At 33.0% G+C, this 21,464-nt stretch overlaps 1 protein-coding gene across 2 annotated transcripts in view; it reads left to right on the top strand.

The window, feature by feature from the left end:
• The window catches only part of GABRG1 (gamma-aminobutyric acid type A receptor subunit gamma1), an 84,859-nt gene that overhangs the window by 59,845 nt on the left and 3,550 nt on the right, over window positions 1-21,464 (top strand). For both annotated transcript variants that reach the window (XM_005554807.5, XM_045392307.3), the window contains 4 exons: window positions 307-389; window positions 7,021-7,158; window positions 7,275-7,427; window positions 11,807-12,021. In XM_005554807.5, the coding sequence (XP_005554864.1) occupies window positions 307-389; window positions 7,021-7,158; window positions 7,275-7,427; window positions 11,807-12,021 (589 nt within the window). The remainder of the gene's footprint in view (window positions 1-306; window positions 390-7,020; window positions 7,159-7,274; window positions 7,428-11,806; window positions 12,022-21,464) is intronic.

Below are 21,464 nucleotides of genomic sequence, written 5' to 3'. Positions count from 1 at the left end.
CTGTGTTTGCACATGTGTGTTAGTTGATATATTGAAGTATGAATTATTACGTGTAAACGCAGAGATCATATTGAAATGTATACAGAGGTAACTTAGTTGAATGAAGAGGAAATTGTTAGAATTCTCATACTCATATATAAACGTAATATCGCTATTTAAGACTTTGAGACTTTAGAATCATTAATATATTCTAATACATCACAAACTATTATCATAAGACACATTCTTGTTTTGAAATTAGACAGGGAATTTTTAATGCTTCAAATTATTTATCTTTATTTAATACTTTTTTTTCCATCTAAATAGATTGACAATTAATGCAGAATGTTATCTTCAGCTTCATAACTTTCCTATGGATGAACATTCCTGTCCACTGGAATTTTCAAGCTGTAAGTAACAAAACACTTGATAATTTCATAGAATTTTAACCTTAGAAGCTGTTTATTTAAAAATGAAATGAAAGAAAATAAGATTTTCAAAAGTGTACATTATGTTCAATTCTTTTAGATAAAATAATTACAAATAATATATTTGCTTCTTGTTTTTAAACTAAAAGATTACAATAAATGTGTAGTGAATGCATATGTTTCATTAAAACATTCTTTATAACATTTAGTTTTATTCCAATGCTATTTGCTTATTTTTATTAAATAAAGGAGTATTGAAAATAGGTTTTTATTCAAATGTTTTTACATAGCCACCAAAAAAAAAAGGTGATTCAAATTATATTCATCTTCCTGGAGGCAAGATTTAACTTTAATATATTAGATTTTGAAATGTGTTTCAAAAATTCATTGGGCAAATAGTATTTACTATATGAATAGAAAATATTTGAGACTACTTTAAGAATTCAGAAAAAAAAAGGTAGAAATAAGTTGACTTAATTAAAAAAGATTGATTCGTAGAGAAGTGGTTAGAGGTGAATAATTAGAGTATAAAAACCTGGCATTTTCTTTCTTTTTTTTTTTTTTATTATTATACTTTAAGTTCTAGGGTACATGTGCACAACATGCAGGTTTGTTACATATGTATATTTGTGCCATGTTGGTGTGCTGCACCCATCAATTCGTCAGCACCCATCAATTTGTCATTTACATCAGGTATAACTCCCAATGCCATCCCTCTCCCCTCCACCCTCCCCATAATAGACCCCTGTGTATGATGTTCCCCTTCACGAGTCCAAGTAATCTCATTGTTCAATTCCCACCTATGAGTGAGAACATGTGGTGTTTGGTTTTCTGTTCTTGCGATAGTTTGCTGAGAATGATGGTTTCCAGCTGCATCCATGTCCCTACAAAGGACACAAACTCATCCCTTTTTATGGCTGCATAGTATTCCATGGTGTATATGTGCCATATTTTCTTAATCCAGTCTGCCAGTGATGGACATTTGGGTTGATTCCAAGTCTTTGCTATTGTGAAAGTGTGGCAATAAACATATGTGTTCATGTGTCTTTATAGCAGCAGGATTTATAATCCTTTGGGTATATACCCAGTAATGGCATGCCTGGGTCATATGGTATTTCTAGTTCTAGATCCTTGAGGAATCGCCATACTATTTTCCACAATGGTTGAACTAGTTTACAATCCCACCAACAGTGTAAAAGTATTCCTATTTCTCCACATCCTCTCCAGCACCTGTTGTTTTCTGACTTTTCAATGATTGCCATTCTAACTGGTGTGAGATGGTATCTCATTGTGGTTTTGATTTGCATTTCTCTGATGGCCAGTGATGACTAGCATATTTCCACGTGTCTGTTGGCTGTATGCATGTGATCTTTTGAGAAATGTCTGTTCATATCCTTTGCCCACTTTTTGATGGGGTTGTTTGTTTTTTCTTGTAAATTTGTTTGAGTTCTTTGTAGGTTCTGGATATTAACCCTTTGTCAGATGAGTAGATTGCAAAAATTTTCTCCCATTCTGTAGGTTGCCTGTTTACTCTGATGGTAGTTTCTTTTGCTGTGCAGAAGCTCTTTAGTTTAATTAGATCCCATTTGTCAATTTTGGCTTTTGTTGCCATTGCTTTTGGTGTTTTAGACATGAAGTCCTATGTCCTGAATGGTATTACCTAGATTTTCTTCTAGGGTTTTTATGGTATTAGGTCTGACACTTAAGTCTCTAATTCATCTTGAATTAATTTTCGTATAAGGAGTAAGGAAAGGATCCAGTTTCAGCTTTCTTCTCATGGCTAGCCAATTTTCCCAGCACCATTTATTAAATAGGGAATCCTTTCCCCATTTCTTGTTTTTCTCAGGTTTATCAAAGATCAGATGACTGTAGATGTGTGGTATTATTTCTGAGGACTCTGTTCTGTTCCGTTGGTCTATATCTCTGTTTTGGTGCCAGTACCATGCTGTTTTGGCTACTGTAGCCTTGTAGTATAGTTTGATGTCAGGTAGCGTGATGCCTCCAGCCTTGTTCTTTTGACTTAGGATTGTCTTGGCAATGTGGGCTCTTTATTGGTTCTGTATGAACGTTAAAGCAGTTTTTCCAATTTTGTGAAGAAAGTCATTGGTAGCTTGATGGGCATGGCATTGAATCTATAAATTACCTTGGGCAGTATGGCCATTTGCACGATATTGATTCTTCCTATCCATGAGCATGATATGTTTTTCCATTTGTTTGTATCCTCTTTTATTTCACTGAGCAGTGGTTTGTAGTTCTCCTTGAAGAGGTCCTTTACATCCCTTGTAAGTTGGATTCCTAGGTATTTTATTCTCTGAAGCAATTGTGAATGGAAGTTCATTCCTGATATGGCTCTCTGTTTTTCTGTTACTAGTGTATAAGAATGCTTGTGATTTTTGCACATTAATTTTGTATCCTGAGACTTTGCTGAAGTTGCTTATCAGCTTAAGGAGATTTGGGGCTGAGACAATGGGGTTTTCTAAGTATACAATCATGTCATCTGCAAATAGGGACAATTTGACTTCTTCTTTTCCTAACTGAATACCCTTAATTTCTTTCTCTTGCCTGATTGCCCCAGCCAGAACTTCCAACATTATGTTGAGTAGGTGTGGTGAGAGAGGGCATCCCTGTCTTGTGCCAGTTTTCAAAGGGAATGCTTCCAGTTTTTGCCCATTCAGTATGATATTGGCTGTGGGTTTGTCATAAATAGCTCTTATTATTTTGAGATACGTTCCATCAATACCGATTTTACTGAGCGTTTTTAGCATGAAGGGCTGTTGAATTTTGTCAAAGGCCTTTTCTGCGTCTATTGAGATAATCATGTGGTTTTTGTCTTTGGTTCTGTTTATGTGCTGGATTATGTTTACTGATTTGTGAATGTTGAACCAGCCTTGCATCTCAGGGATGAAGCCCACTTGATCATGGTGGATAAGTTTTTGATGTGCTGCTGGATTCGGTCTGCCAGTATTTTATTAAGGGTTTTTGTATCAATGTTCATCAGTGATATTGGTCTAAAATTCTCTTTTTTTGTTGTGTCTCTGCCAGGCTTTGGTATCAGGATGATGTTGGCCTCATAAAATGAATTAGGGAGGATTTCCTCTTTTTCTATTGATTGGAATAGTTTCAGAAGGAATGGTACCAACTCCTCCTTGTACCTCTGGTAGAATTCAGCTGTGAATCCGTCTGGTCCTGGATTTTTTTTTTTTTTTTTTTTTTGGTTGGTAGGCTATTAATTATTGCCTCAACTTCAGAGCCCGCTATTGGTCTATTCAGGGATTCAACTTCTTCCTGGTTTAGTCTTTGGAGAGTGTAAGTGCCAGGAAATTATCCATTTCTTCTAGGAAAAACCTGGCATTTTCTTTAAAGGAAATTATTATAACCTTTCCATAGCTATACTAATTTTATTTTACATTTGTTAACATATGTATCATCACAGGTATTTTTATAACAGTGTTTTTCTAGATACACACAATTTTCTTAAAAAATACAATGGCTTATAAAAACGTGGTTGCCTTTACCCACAAATTGTCTAATGCCAAACTTTTTCTTTTGAAAGTTGTTGTTTTAACAGATGGCATTCTAGAATGTGGTAGAGTGTAATATGACAATTCATTCATAAGTATAATTCTACTTCTTCACTTACTAAATTTCCACATATTTTTTGCCTTTTATTAACGATGTTCTTGAATTTTCTTAATGATATATTCTCATTAAAGCATTCTTTTATATTAATGATCTATCTCACTGCTTTGATTTTTAAATAGTAACTTTGTAATGAATTAAACAGCCAAATAGCAACAAATACTTGATTGATAGAATTCAAGGAACTCAAGGAAAAGTTCATTGTAAATAATTGATATAGCAGTTGTTGTACTTCATTCTAGAAGCCATTCTTAAATTTTGGTGTGACAGCTCTCCGGTTTTGATTGTTGTTAATGGTAATTAATCATTTATCTTTGTGAGTTTAATTGGGTGTCAATAACAAACATATAATAATCGTAGCTATTTTTTTTCAGGCACTCTACATGGGTCCAGTAGAGAATTAAGCTCTCTGTATCTAATATTTCACAACAAATATGTGTGGGAGATTTCATTATAGTCCCAATTTTAAAAATTAATATCATGAGATTCAGAGTGACAATTTAGCCAACATGTTTATTTGTGCCCACACTACTATATACTATGCCTATACTCTATTGACTCTAAAACTTTTTAAAAGTAAAGATAGAAACTATGGAAATCAAAATGGCTTCAACTGTAGAGAGCAAGTGAAAGAAGATGGAGAAAAGGAAAGATTTAAATAGATCAGCAGAGATGATAACTGTTTCATTGCATGACTAATAGAAATCCTGGTGCAACATACATGTTCTTTGGGAAATATTGGATATACTATTTTTGAAATTTCAAGTTAGTGAATTCTCTTTCTGTAATGTGCTACCAATCTATCTGTTGAAAGCAAAAATTTTATACCATTAAAATATTCTAAAACACGCATGTGACCACACATAGAAAGAACTTTTTAGCTACAAACATCTACATGAAAACTATATAACGGAAAGGTAAATTTGCAGCCGATTTTGACCTGAGGACATTGACAAAACGTGGTTGATTTCCTTCAAGTTCTGCTTTGATGGGATTGTAAGATGGCATAACATAATCTCCACATAAAGTTGGGATACAAAAGCCTGACCAGTTGAGAGCACATGAAGAATTACCTGCTACACACACACACACACACACACACACACACACACACACACACAAAAAAAAAAAAAAAAAAAAAACAAACCACCAAAAGCTAAAAGGGAGGTTGCCTCCCTCTGAAATCAGCATACAGGGTGAAATGATTCTTCTTGAGAGAATCTGATTACATGTCTACCCTCAAATAGATTTTTAGCCCAAATTTCTTTCACTTGGTTGCTTCAAAAAGTCCTCAAATATATTCCTGACACAAGGCAGAAACAAAAATATTTTTTAGAAAGATGAAAGGATATACTTCCGTTCTAGACAACTGCAAAGTAGACAAAAACATTTCCAACACAAATAACTAACAAAGGACTGGTATCTAGAATACATAAATCATTAATATAAAAATAGAGGAAAATTAAGAGAAAGTAAAAAAATAAATACTGGGCAATTGAATAAGCAGTTCCTCAAAGAAGCAATCCAAGAGTCTAATAGGCATACTTTTTTTTTTTTTTTTTTTGAGACGTAGTCTCGCTCTGTCGCCCAGGCTGGAGTGCAGTGGAGGGAGCTCCACTCACTGCAAGCTCCGCCTCTCGGGTTCACGCCATTCTCCTGACTCAGCCTCCTGATAAGCACACTTTTTAAATGCTAGGTTTTATTATTAATCGGGAGAAAGTGAAATAAAATACACTTCATGGACGAGTAAAATTGAAGAAGACTGCATATATCAAAATTAATGAGAATATGCATTCATGTGAACTTTCACACTCTGGCTGATAAGAGAATATGTTAGTGGCCAGGCATGTTGGCTCACGCCTATAATCTCAGCACTCTGGGAGACCGACGGGAGCGGATCACCTGAGGTCAGGGGTTTGAGAATAGCCTGGCCAACATGGTAAAGCCCTGTCTCTACTAAAAATACAAAAAAAAAAAAAAAAAAAAAAAAAGAAAAAAAAAAAAAGGTAGCCATGCGTGTTGGTGAGCACCTGTAGTCTCAGCTACTCGGGAGGCTGAGGCATGAGAATTGCTTGAACCTGGGCGGCAGACATTGGCAGTGAGCCAAGATCACGCACTGCACTCCTGCCTGGACAATAGAGTGAGACACTGTCTCAAAAAAAAAAAAAAAAAAAAAAAAAAAAAAAAAGAGAGAGAGAGAATATGTTAGTATACTCTCCACGGACAAAAGATTGGCACTACCTCATAAAGTTGATATTATGTGTAATCCATGACCTAACTACTCCATACCTAGATGTATATCCTAGAGTAACCCTTGCATATACACGTTTGGGGAGGCATGTATAATAATATTACTAGTAGCAATGTTGGTGATAGCCAACAGAAAATATCACAAATGTCTAAAACAGTATAATGGATAAATTTTGGTGTGTTTTTACAATGGAAGAAATTTAGCTACATACAACATTGATGACTATCACGATATATTAAAAAAGACATTCTTAGACAAGGTAGCATGAGGAAAAAGAAGAAAAAATAATATGCAAAAGAATGCCTTAGGTATGGCAATGATCAAATAAAATTCAAAGTAACCCAAACTATCCTATACTTTTCAGAGATGCATAAGAAAAATCTACATTAAAAAGAAACAATCATTGCAGAAATCAGGATAGTTATTACCTCTAGATTGTAGAGGGAGTACTATTTTGGGGTGGACATATGGAGTTTTCTATATGTTAGCAAGTTTCTATTTCTTAATTTAAGTAGATTACATGGGTTATCATTATTTGATCCATGTATGATTAGTCATTAAACTCTGCTTATTAATATTTATTGTATTCAAATGTTCTATGTTTGGCATATCTTATAATAAAAAAAGGAGGAAAAAGTTCCAAGAATTTACCTTTGGATAATGTTGGTATTGTAATGGTATCAAATTTGGATCTTGCTAATCTATGTATTTTTTTTTCTATAGATGGATACCCTAAAAATGAAATTGAGTATAAGTGGAAAAAGCCCTCCGTAGAAGTGGCTGACCCTAAATATTGGAGATTATATCAGTTTGCATTTGTAGGGTTGAGAAATTCAACTGAAATCTCTCACACAATCTCTGGTAAAGAGAATACTCAAATAGTGAATGATGCTACTATTAAATGACATTTTTTATTTTAAATATATGGATTGGGATTTATATTATATGGCCAAAATAAAACATTTTTTTTCTTCCAGGGGATTATGTTATTATGACAATTTTTTTTGACCTGAGCAGAAGAATGGGATATTTCACTATTCAGACCTACATTCCATGCATTCTGACAGTTGTTCTTTCTTGGGTGTCTTTTTGGATCAATAAAGATGCAGTGCCTGCAAGAACATCACTGGGTATGACACATAATATTATGCTATAATATCATAGAACTTTAAAAAATCATTTTGATGTAATAAAAATTTATAGTCACATTTATTAAATATATTCTTCTAGAATACAGTCAGGAAAAAAATTGACAGAAACTAAAGGACAAAACCATGTTGAAAGAGATATGTAAAAAAAGAAAAGTAGAAAATGGAATTGTAAAGAACTTGAAATTTCAGAAAATTCCTTCTTTTTTCTGCTAATGAAGACCAAAGGAAGCATAGATACATAGCAAGAATTAATACATTGAAATCATACATAATTCCTAAATCTTATTTTGGTTGAGTTTTTCTATCACTTTTCATCAAGATTTTATTTCATGTTATAGCTGAGTCACTAATAACCATTGTTTTATTTGCTGGGGTATGTGGATGGCTTTAAAATAACCTGTTTTATAACATTGCTAATGAAGTCAGTTGTTCCAAAGGGCAAGCAGCTGAAAGGAACAAGAAGCTCCCTGGCTTCTATGGCTTCTGTCGTGTATACAGTGTGTACTTATTCTGTGAATGCTTGAGAGTTGCCTGTACAATAACGTTGATTAACAGGGTAATTGTGATTAATACTTGACAAAATAGACTTTCACTCTTTTTCTGCAGCAATCTATTGTAATAATCAAATCATATAACAAAATAAGTGACTAATTATGATACAGTTGTTTAAAAGAAAATGATAACCTGCAATCAGGTATTGATGCATGAAGAAAACTTATTAATCAATTGACTCACCCGCCAAATCAGTGAAAGACACATGAATCGCACTGCTCATAATTGTGTCTTAAAAATATGTAAAGAAAGGTGAGACGGTTTCTGTTTTTAACCACAAAGAAGATTTTATGTGGTTTCTATGATAGCTCATAAATGATTCCATCTAATAAATACAGTAAAATGCAGGTCACATAAAAGTGGCAACAACAATGCTTGAGGCACATGGGTCTATACTTGAAAATGAAGTTCTCTTGGGCATCTAAACAGGGGTATTGAAATAGCTAGTGGACAAAATCCATTCATACCTTAATTTTGTTTCCTTTCATTGTTTACAATTATTTTATATTCTAAGTCATATAAATTATTTTAGGTTGTTTGTATGCTACTATAAGTATAACTTAAACAGAGTATTTTTGTTTCTATTTCCATATTTTTCTGGGAATGTAAATTAGTATAATCACTATGCATAACAGTTTGGAAGTTTCTCAAAGAGAATTTGAATGGATTATTTATACCACTGGGTTTGTATAAAACTATAAGCTAGAGTGTCATGAAGAGAAGAGCCAACTGTGAAGTCATTTTTGCATAAATTTATTTTTATTCAATATTAGCACATCAATTGTAAAGATAACCACAGCCAGATGCAACTTGACAAATATCTTTTGTAATTGTGGACCCTAAGATAGAGAATTACAATTGCTTTAAATATAAATACACACACATATCACTGAAGGACAATTTCCTGAACTCAATGAACTCAACCTTGCATTTTACTAAAATATATCAAATGCTTTCTGTAAAACAAGCAATGTTTTTGGTGCTGCAGTGTTAACAGTGAAAAAACTTTAAAAAGTTCATGTTTATGGTGTTTACATTTTAGTAGAGAAAACAGGTAATGTTCAAATATAAAAGTCATACAATAAAATTTTAGTGAGTCATGAAGGCTGTGAAGAGATAGCAAAATCAATGTTTAGAAAATGACAGGGTGTGAGTGATGTGATATTTGCTATGTTATATCGTGGAGTCTTGCAAGATACCTCCGATGATGTGGCATTTGAGCAGTGACCCAAAGAAGTGTGGTGCTCGCCTGGTGGATATTGGGCAGAAAGATATTCCAGGCAGTGGGAACTGTATGGTTTTGAAGCCAGATCTTCCTGCTATGCCATGCTTTGGGGTTCAGAAAGATGACAAATATGGTTGCAGCTGAATGAATAGTCACAGAAAATGAATTTGGAGAAGTGGCCAATAGTTTGATCATGTAAATTTTTGTCGGCCATTTTAAGGACTTTAAATTTTATTTCAAATGTGATGGGAGATTATTGTAGTATCTTGAGTAGGGGAAGCCATGGAGAAAATAACAATGATATCCAAAATGTTTTCTCAATATCCTGCTAATATCCTAAATGTTTTTTATTCTAATGGACTCAGAAATATTTTCATAGAAAATCCACCATGTTCTTCTCAAGGTAATGGCAGTGATAATAATTACTAAATTAAATAAATGTCTGAAAGCAAAGTTCTGGTTAGTTTTGTTTGCCTTATTAAAAAAAGAATGTAACAGAAACTTAATAAAGTAAAATTTATTGCAGTCATGGATAATAACATGAAACCACGCTTAGGATTTAAGACTTTTTAGATAGAAGACATAATTGTGGATGCAAGAAACACTTTGGAAACCTATTTGGGCTGACGATGGTAACAATGTGATTTAATAAGCTTGTGTGGGAGATGAGGGAAAGGAAGAATTGTATATGTTATTTTTTAAGCCTTTTCCATAACAAAGCCTTTAAAATATATATTTAGTTTCAAAATAATTGAAGTAAAAGCTGTAAGGAATAGTGGGAAAAATTAGCAAATCTGCAATCATTAATGTTTTCTCATTCATTGTCAGAATTACAAGAAAAAGTTAATTAGGATATAGAAACTTTGAAATTATCATAAATACATTACCTGATTGATATTTATAGGTTACTACACCTAACTTCAGAGCACACAATATTTTCAAGTGCATATGGATCATTAAACAAGATATTACTAAAATTCAAAACACTAAAATTTTCAGAGTATATTTTCTAACCAAAAAGGAAGTAAATTAAAAATTAATAAAAATAATATAACTGATAATGGCTTTGTATATTTGGAAATTTAAAAAAATAGACAAATAATTAAATTAAGTATCTTTTGTGTATATTTACTACAAGTACAAAGCAAGATATTACTGTGTGTGTTTGTTTGTTTTTTTAATGAGAGGCACAAAGGAGTTGAAAAACTGTTAAGATCGGAGAGCTAATAGGTAGAAGAGTCAGAGATTAAACCTAAATTTGTCTCATAATTCCAAATTCATCACAACTGTATTGACTTTAATATTTTCTCCAATCGTAAGAAATTATAAAAGTGAAACGACAGGCTTGTGAGTAGAATTGTTAGGGTATGTTTCAGTGGAGACATGAGGGGAAGAGGTGGTTATTGCTTTCACTATACCAAAGAGACTGTTGCTGCAGCTGTTTTTGATTTACTTTTCATCATAGACGTTGCCACTCTATAAATATTGGTCAAATTAAGAAGCATTTAGCATTATATTTAGTACTTTTAAGAGAGTAAACAATTCTGCTCATGGGACCATATTTGCTGCGAAAAAGAATGAGGATTATGGAAGTTTAGGCTAAAAGAAATATAGCATGTGCATCTGTAATGTAGGAGACCTAAGATTAATAGTGGTAAGAACCACACGAAGACTGATGAGAAACAGATCCCTTCAAGGATACACATGCAGGGTTGGGGTCCTGGGGGAAATCCCAATTATACATGCTGACTTCTCAAAAATAAAAGGATTTACTCTGTGCTTTCAAAGCAGTATTCCCTTGATATAACTGTGCCAGTATTCCTCACTTAAACATTGAGATTAAAAAGTAGGTTTAACTCAAGTTATTATATAACAAAAAGCTATGTTAGTTTGGATTAATTTTGACTGCATATGTATGGTGGGAAATGCCAAGTCACTGTCACTTCAATTAGATAGAAGAATATCTGTTGCTTATGTGAAGTCTAAGGGTAGGTATTTCAAGGTGATACAATGCATTACAGTATGAGAAATTCAGGCTCCTTCTAGCTTTCTCCTGTATTGTGAGTCATTTAAATTCCCAATATTATCTAATGTTTTCAGATAGTGCGGTTGGTCTGGCGATTGTATTCCAGCAGAAGGCAATGAGAAGGAAAGAAAGACATTCCTTGTTTCTTTAATGCTGTCTTTAGGATATTGTGTGTTGCTTACATTCTTGACTTGGTTCCCTTTGACTAGATCTCAGCCCGTGGCCACACTCAGCTGCAGAGAGATGGCAAATAAAGTTGTTTTGGGCAACCACATGCCAGCTAAATATTTGATATTCTATTACAATGAAGGAAGGGAAGAAAGGATATTGGGAGTCAACTTGTTCTCCGCAGTAATTTAAATGATTAGAACTCACAGAAACAAAGAGCACATTGGACACAATGTAGCTATGGCTACCAATAATTATTTCTGTAAATTACTAGTAATCATATTTTTTTTCCATTGTTTAATTTCACTCACAAAATTGCCAAATCAGATGGAATAATAAATGTGGTCTATTATTTTTCATTTCCTATTTTGTTTCCTCTCTCCATAGGTATCACTACAGTTCTGACTATGACAACCCTGAGTACAATTGCCAGGAAGTCTTTACCTAAGGTTTCTTATGTGACTGCGATGGATCTCTTTGTTTCTGTTTGTTTCATTTTTGTTTTTGCAGCCTTGATGGAATATGGAACCTTGCATTATTTTACCAGCAACAAAAAAGGAAAGACTGCTACTAAAGACAGAAAGCTAAAAAATAAAGCCTCGGTATGTTAAAAAGAAAAATTTCTATTTTATAAACCTTGACTTACTTAGAGATACTCTTTTGAATATTTATGTGTTTGTTTACAGAAATAGGGACACTTGAGACCCATAACCAAAGACAAATAAAGTTAAGATGAAACTGGAGTACCTAACATCGCTCACCAAAAAAAGTGTATTTCTGTTTTTTAAATATCTCCCATTGGATCCCCTGTGTACAGAGTGGCTCATTATGGCCTAAATTTTCCCACAGTGGTAGATTCTTTGTACCTCAAACATTATTTGTGATTTACCTTTGATTCGATTTTTGTGTTAGGATTTGCATTTCTAACAAACTTACCTTACTTTTAGTGATGAAGATTCCTCTTTAATGGTAGTATCCAGCTGTTTTTAAAAGTCATGATCACAACGTTCTTTTTTTGTTTTTGTATATTTGTACTATTTTAATCTCCCATCTCAATCCAATGATTATCTTAACTTATATTACATCAAGTTTAATTTGTTATAATGGATTCTACTGATTCTAATATACTAATGTATGGGATTATTGACTATGATTATGCTTTATATTATCAATTATAGCAACATGAAAGTAATATCTAACACATGTTGAATGTTCCTGACACTCTGCAGAGCATTTTACATGCATGACTTCATGTATGCTTAGAGCAACCCTCTAAGTAGAGGTTCAATGATTTGCACAAGAACAGCCTTAGTAAGCGAAAGATCCAAGACACAGACCAGAGCTCAAGCTTGTGACCCTTCCTTTATATATCCTGTTCTCATAGGGCTTAGAAAAGTAGACATTTATTTTTCTAAAATTAACAAGAAAACATTTAATTTCAGTAAATTCTTTCAAAGATTTGTTTCAAAATATTCAAATAAGTGAGAAATGGATCAAACAGCCAGGCATTAGTGGCAAGCTTGTAAGCCTCCCTTAATATATATAATGAATTTTCCCTATTATCTAGCTTTTAAAGTTCTAGGAGTCAATGCATTTTTCCCTAATCTTTTTTCATTGGTTTCTTTATAAAACTCTGCTATACTTTTAAGTTATGTTTTACTTTTCATGTTATATTCCAAGAGATAAACCTGGTGTATTTTTCTTTCAGAAACCCACAATATTCCAAGAAAGCAGAGCACATTGCTAGCAGTACAAATTTGATAATTTGCATTGTAGAATTAGCCCATGATTCCATCAACTTCACGTCATTTTTGTTCATAGGATGTTTTGTCTCCCGAATGGACAAATCAGAAGTCAACTGTAATATCTATTGTTAAATTTTCAGATAAAGAAAAATGAATGCTTTCTACTATTTTCCTTTCATGAAAGCTATGCATCTTCTCTGGATTTTCCATTTTATCATTTACTCATCTACATCTATGTTGGATTATTGCCTTGAAAGTTTTATTTCTGGAAATTTTCAATGGAAATGTTTAGAATAAAAATAACTAAGATAGAGGCCAGGCAATGTACAATCTCACATCCATTCTCTAATTTAATTCTAAGAATAAATAATTTAGGTACTACTATTATATTACTGAGGGACACAACCAAAACATGGCTACTCTAGGACAGTAGATAATCTGTTTGACTGCAGATCATGTACACTCAGCCACAGTTCCAATGGCACATGTACTCAAGAGAGCTGGATTATTCTAGTGTAGACTTTAAATTTATGATGCCATTCAGTCATTCATCAACTATTTATTAAGGACTTCCATAATCTAGTAATTGCTCTAGAAGAGTTATTTTTTTTAATCCATATGTTAAGTCTTTCAAATTTAGCATCAAGCCCAGGTCGCAAACTACTAATTATGGAAAGCTAAAGAACAAAAATCAAATGATAATATTGAAGTACTAAATGGCAAATAGCAACAGTTAAATTGACATATTATAATTGACTACTTGAGTACCAAAAATATTTTATTTATTGCCATTCATAATGAAGTTTCATAGTCTCTTTTCTTTGTTCAATTATGTGCTTTATGAGCTCTTTAAGTCCTAAACGATATTTTGAGTGAAAAACCAGGATCAGTAATCAAATCTGACTCCTTGCATGGTTCAGTGTACAGCCATATGGTATTGCTAATCAGGTAAATCAGAATGTACTTTTAGAAGGAATAGGCAATTCTGTTTGCTGTTGTCTCAAATTCTCTATTTAAGAGCTTCTGGAATCCACATTTTTCTTTGGATGCAAGATGTTGTAGCATCTTGCCATTAAGCCTGTGTTAAATATTTGTGACTTCACCCCCTCTTTCCCTGCTTTCTCTCTCTCTTCCTCTTTGTCTTTTCTTTAATATCCCCATTTTCTTTATTAAAATTCAGAGTATAATGTTCCCCTTCCAGAGTCCAAGTGATCTCATTGTTCAATTCCCACCTATGAGTGAGAACATGTGGTGTTTGGTGTTCTGTTCTTGTGATAGTTTGCTGAGAATGATGGTTTCCAACTGCATCCATGTCCCTACAAAGGACATCACACACTGGGCCCTATTATGGGGAGGGGGAAGAGAGGAGGGATGGCATTGGGTGTTATACCTGATGTAAATGACGAGTTCATGGGTGCTGACGAGTTGGTGGGTGCAGCACACCAACATGGCACACAAACCTGCACGTTATGCACATGTACCCTAGAACTTAAAGTGTAATAATAATAATTTAAAAAAAATGTGTACAGTCTTGTCTCTAATCCTCAAATACTGAATGTCACATATAACTGGAAAAAAAACTCTTTTAATGTAAGAAAACAAGAAAACATCAGCAATTTTACTGACCTTCTGTGATCTCATTTGAACCTTGTCTGCACTTGTAGGCTTAATAATCTATTTTAATAATGCTTGTATAAATTGATTTCAAAAGTAAAAAATAAAAATAAAAATAAAAATAAAAAATAAAAAATAAAAGCTACAGTTTATGGCACACACAAAAAATAAAATTCAGAGTAGTTTAAAATCCAGCATTTTCTCTTTTTTAAAAAAAAATTGTTTAGGGCTATAGTCAGGCTGGGATGCAATATTTTGGCTAGAGAGCTGTTGAAAGGTCAACATGTCTGTTATTAAGCAAAATTAAAATCCTTTTCCTGACATCTTGTTGACTGCTTAACGGAGAATCTCAGAATGTTCAGATTTTTTTCTTTGGAAGAGATAATACTTGAACAAAATAGATTTTTACCTTCAATGAACACCCTAAAATATAAATTGATAAACACCCTTTTAAACTTACTCTCCACATGAAATATTGAACCAGCTTGCTCTCTCTCTCTTGCTCTCTCTCTCTCATTCTTTCTTTCATTTGTCTGTTATGCTCGCTTTCTATTTTTCCTTCCTTGCCTTTCCTTTCTTCCTTCCCTTTTCTTCCCTTCTTTCCTACCTTCTTGTCTTCCTTCCTTCCTTTCTTCCTTCCTTCCTTCTCTATTCTGTTATCATATTTTTCTTCCTTCTATTTTATTGTACATGTCAATGACATTTTGGATTGTTTCATACGCCCATCCAATATATATTTTTATTACTAATTGGTAAGTATGTAATTCAGGTGTATTTGTGTCAACATTTATTTTCAAGAAAATCTAAAAAGTTAACTTAAATATGTTGAACTATGGAATCAAGACATGTTATGCAAGAGATAAAGGCCATAGAAAGGCACTAGTAATAAACCAGCCATTGCCAATTGAAGAGTAGTTTATGTTGAAACTTGAATATTCAGCCCATAGGCTATCAGAAATCTCAGAAAACCATGTTGCACCTACTTCACAGTTCTGCTATAGCGATTTGAGGAGGAACTTACTTATTTTTAGTTTCCTGATTTTATTAAGATGTGAAATTATAGAAATTTATTTCTCCAGCTAAGACACTATGGAGACAAAAAAGAGAACGTGTTCTTTGCTTTGAGGGATGATTACATCCAGTTGTGAAAAAATACATCGCAAATACAAATATAATAAGATGCAATATAAATAACAGTCCAAGATAAAAATCAAAATTAAACAAAGACTCTGTGAGGGAATTAACAATTAGATGAATAATGTCTCATACTTTTACAGAAGCAGGGTATTTTTACAACATATATATATATATATGATGTTTTATTATTTTTAAATAACAATATTTTTATTTTTTTATTTTTTATAAAAACATAAAATGTATTTTTAAAGGAACTGTTCTTGTGGAAACAGACAAGTATCATAAACCCAGACCTATGTGGCCTATGCCTAGCATCCCAGGCAGTCTTCAGACTTCATGTAATATGGCCTGTGAAACACTGAACAGGCACACAGTGTTGAAAAGAATCTTGTGGAGAGGAGAGGATTCCTTTCATTTCATGTGTAAATAATTCATTCATAAAGCATGTAAGCTAATGGAAGTTTGGCAGGGAAAATTCCAGAGAAAGTATGGCTTCACTGAAGTAATTTTTTGAAGAATAGTTGCAGTTTTTAAGATAGCAAATTAGGAAGAACATTTAAGATACAGGGAACTATGTCAGCTGGGCTGAGCCTTACATGTGAGAACAAAAAAGTACACTAGTATACGTCCCAAGCTATGTTGTCCAATATAATAACCACTAACCACATATAGATAGGTTGGGTTAAAGTAATTAAAATTAAACAAAATATAATATTCGGTATCTTAGTAACGCTAGTCACATTTCAAGTGCTCAGTAGACACATGTGACTTATGGCTATCATATTGAAGAGTGTAGATGTAGAACATTGTCATCACAGAAAGTGCTATTGGGTAATCTTTGTCTTGAAAATAGGAATCTTAGGAAAGAAAATAACCTATGTTGAGGATAGAAGAGTGGTTTACGGCCAGGTACTACAAAATCTTTAAAGCCATGCTAGGAATTTACATTTTGTCTTGTTAGCACTGGCAAGTTATACACGTTTTTAAGCAGGATGGTATATTTCTATGTATGTTTTCAGAGGATAATTAGAAGTAGTATACAGTATATACTTGGATGACAAAAGAGGCAGGGAGATAAATTTGAAGACTATTGCAATTGTTCCAGAAGTAATATAATACTAAAAGCTGAAATCAAGATATTGGGATGAAAATAATGCATAGCAAGTGTTTGGTTCTCCCTGGCCCTGCCCCATACCACAGTCCTCACCCACAGCTCCTTTTCAGCAGAGAAGATTTTCATTTCAGTCAGTGCATGCCTATTGAATAAACATTTGTCTACCTCTCAGAGTACTAAAATAATGAAAAGCTGTATCAATCCACAGTTTCACAACTTATAAAGACTCTTTCTTATAATAATATTTGGCAAAGCTCCCAGGAAGGATTATGTCATATTGGTGAAATGTGAAATACAGCAAGAAGGTTACTTAAACAATTGTAAAGAGTCGGTGCATAGTGGGATGTTTTCAATAGATAGAATAATCATTTAGTACCAGTTGTGACAATGGCCACATGATGCTTCCCTGAAGTGTATAGATACCACCAACAACAGCTCTTTTTTCTACCTTGGCTTCCAAAGAACACTCTTTAATATTTATATTTCTATTTAAAACATCATAGACTATTACAGCCGAAAAGGACCAGATTAATCATTGAGTAAAATTCCCATTAAAAAAAATGAATTTTAACAGTAATAGTGGAGCACGGTTGAAACTAATAAACAAATAGAACAATTCATAAATGTACAAATAAAGAAAATATTCTACCTAGAACATTTTGAACCAAATCTAAGAAGCAACTACATTGTAACCATTTCTGTTTTCACATTCTTGTGATAATTACCTTCTCAGTATTTTAACTTGCTATTAATAGTTACTGACTTGGCACGGTGGCTCACTCCTGTAATCCCAGCACTTTGGGAGGCCAAGGTGGGCAGACCACAGGGTCAGGAGATTGAGTCCATCCTGGCCAACATGGTGAAACCCATCTCTACAGAAATACAAAAAATTAGTCTGGCACTTGATTAATTTTAAAACTTTAAATAATATATTTAAATCTCTACTTCTGAATTCATTATTGTGATTAATTGTAGTGCCAATTTTATTATTCTTTACAGATAAAATTTTTTCTTTTCTTACCTGAAAATTTTCTTCATCGCGTTTTATACAGTGTAAAAAAATTCTTAAGGATTCATATATTTTCTGTGTTTTGACCTCTTTCATTTCCTCATTACTTAATATTCGTATGTGTTATTTTTGAGAATGTTATCAATTCTTCATTCCAATTTAATTCTATTTTCTCCTTGGAAACTGCTGGTAGTTAGATTTTAGACTTCCTAGGTTCAGCATATATTCCAGATTTTCTTTTTATCATATCTTAAGCCATTTTTCCATACTATGAGCAGTTTTTTTCAAGATTTCATTTTAAAATTTTTAGCTTATTAAAAATTTACAATAACTTTATGAATTTCAGAGAGGTCTTATTTTCTAACTGTTTTTTGTTCATTTTTCCTTAAGTGGATGTATTACTTCCTCAAGTAGTTCTGAGTGGACTAACTAGATATATATTCTCATATTTATTAAAATATTAGAATCAGTAATTCCGGCTGTTCATTTTCACTTTTTTCCTTTGTATTGTTCACTTACCTCAAAACGTCTTCACGATTGCTCCTCAAATAGGCCCAGTAAGTTTGGTATGTAACTGTCAAGTTTGTAGCCATTGGATTTTACTTTCATACATGTGTTTGTGGGGCATGACATCTGATTCCTTCCAAATATACACATATACATTCTAAATAATAAGATGATGGCACAATACTAGGACATTCCAGTTCCAACATCAAGAGCCCTAACCTTTCTCCTGGGATAGTGGAAGGTTCTTCTCATTTTTAGAAGTTATAGAGTTTAGACTGAGTGAACGCCAACCATCGTCATCTTTATTCTCTACATGCACAGTAGGTGAGCTATAGTTCAAAGGAGTGCAGCTGATCTGGAGGTGGACATTTAGCTAACACCATGTTTTCCATCCTATTCATTACTCCCATTCTTCCTTCCTTATATTAAGAGTCTCTGACATTTTGATGGGAAGAGTAGATTTCACAGTCAGGTTTTCATTTACTGAGCCTTTGTGAGATGTATCTTCTTTCGGTCTGCTTTATCCGTTGGCCTATTTCCGTCTGCTTTTGGTACTTCAGAAATTTATCAGAAATTCTAAATGCTGATTGGCAGCTCCTCACCACCAAGTTTCACCTCCTGGAATTTTTTTCTTTTTTTTTAAGACAAAGTTTCACTCCATCACCCAGGCTGGAATGCAGTGGTGCAATCACAGCTCACTACACCCTCATCCTCTTGAGATCAAGCCATCCTCCCACCTCAGCCTCCCAAATAGCTGGGATTGCAAATACATGCAACTACACCCAGCTAAATTTCTTTTGTTTCCTCTTTTTGTAGATACAGGGTTTTGCCATGGTGCCCAGGCTGGTCTCAAACTCCTGGGTTCAAGAAATCTGCCCGCCTCAGCCTCCCAGAGTGCTGGGATTACAGATGTGAGCCAATGTGCCCAGCCTTCTCCTGTTGATTTTTCAATGTTAATGGTATAATCTATAATTTTTGAACATCCAACTTAAACAGGATTTTGTGAAGGAGGAATAAACAGTGCTTAGTTTGGCATTTTCACGTGCAGTATTTTAAATGGGAAATTAGTAATATTATATAGTCAGTCTTTCATAATAATATAATCATCAAATAATATTTGCTATTCATATTACTAATATTTAGTAATTTTAGCAGATGGTATAATAATTAGCAGATGGCATAAGTAATTGTATGTAAATACTGATTTATTTATCACTTCACATTTGTTTGATATTAGTATATTTTGGTGCTTTAAGATATATCCTTAATAGTGGAAATGGGATGAATTTCTCAAAATAGCAAGCTAAGCTATATTCTTAGTAATTTTTGAAATTTTTTAAAAGTATATTTTAAAAACTTATTTAAAGTAGAATATTCTATTCAATTATGTTGTTACTTTTTAAATTGCTTTAACTGATTTATTATTTTTTAGTGTTTATTTTTTTATTTTAAATTTAATTATCTTTTAATATTTATAATTTTTTAATGTTTTTGGGGAAAGCAAGTCTATACTTGAGGAATTAAAAGATGGGTGGCATAGTTGCATTTCAGATAAATAAGACTTGGAATGTATGTATTTTTCTGATTAATTTCTCAGTGTTTTAAAGGTCAGAAATCTGGGTTTCATCAATATTTTGTTTTACTGATATTGTGTTAGATTTTTGGCTATTTTTCTCAGCATTTATATGTCCATTTCTGTTTACTTTCATCATTCATTGATGTGTAGTTTATTTCAATTCGTGAACTTGAATTTTGAGGGGATGGGGGTGGAGGCGGCAAAAATCTAGAAAACTGCTAATTTAAAATGTATTTGCAATAGAACTCTCCATGACACTGCTCACCAGAGATTAGTTCTTTTTTTAAACAAACCACTTGCAGTTTTTCTTCATTTTAGTGCATTTAAAAATGTCATAATTTCTCTCATGAAAAACTAATATCCTCTGAAAAACACACGATATTTCCATTTATGCTGTTTCATATATGGAATGTGTTTTCTACCACATAATCTTAAAATTGCCTCCTAACAATTTTTTAAAATTAATTTTCATTCTGATTAGCATAAGAGCCAATGCTATTCAAGTATCAAGTGACAAGGAAATAGGTACCGATTCATCTCTCCCCCCCCCCTTTTTTTTTACATGATTTTAGTGCTCCATTAAAACTTAGGGATGTAGTCAACTATCCCCAAGTTCCATCCACAAAAGATCTGTCATTAACATTTAATAAGATACTGCCTCTGCTCTTTATGATATAGCTAAGCAAGTTTAATCATGAACTTTTTTGTGTTTAGGTCATTTCTCCTTATCCTCAAGGTGCACATTTGTCTCTAATATGAATATTGTGACCCGCATGATGTTTTAATCTTTTAAAAGTATCACTAGATGTGAATATTTGCTTCCTTTTGCATCTACTGGATTTTTAATATTTGGTGACTTGGATTCTATGTTTCTTTTTAGAAATAAAATGGACATGAATATAGGTTCACATTGTAAGAAATTTTAAACTTTCGTATATAAATGTAAAAATGTTTTTCAGAAAATATTTAATTTTGTTGACCTGACTATTTCAAAATTTAGGATGAGAGCATGTAACTCACATTTGCATGAGAAAAGATGTAAGATCCGGTTAAAACAATTTTTATAAAATTGGCACTGATTTAGTGTTTAGATAGTGAAATTGCTGAATACAGTAAGTTGTAAGATTCACATCTTAAGATAACCCTCAAAATATGTTGAGTTCTGAAAAATGAAGAATTACTAAAGCTGAAATATTCATATATTACTTGCCAGCTTATTAAAGGAGTCATTAATTTTTTTCCAATAACATTTTTATGTGGTCTAGGACTTTTTTGTTGTTGCTATTATTAATGTTTGTATGTTTATCTTAGCATGAATTTCATAATTAATTGTGATATAGCCT

The sequence above is a fragment of the Macaca fascicularis genome, chromosome 5, assembly GCF_037993035.2.
Source record: "Macaca fascicularis isolate 582-1 chromosome 5, T2T-MFA8v1.1".
Taxonomy (NCBI): Eukaryota; Metazoa; Chordata; class Mammalia; order Primates; family Cercopithecidae; genus Macaca; species Macaca fascicularis.
Note: the sequence above shows the minus strand (reverse complement) of the source record. Positions and strands in the feature narration are given on the sequence as shown.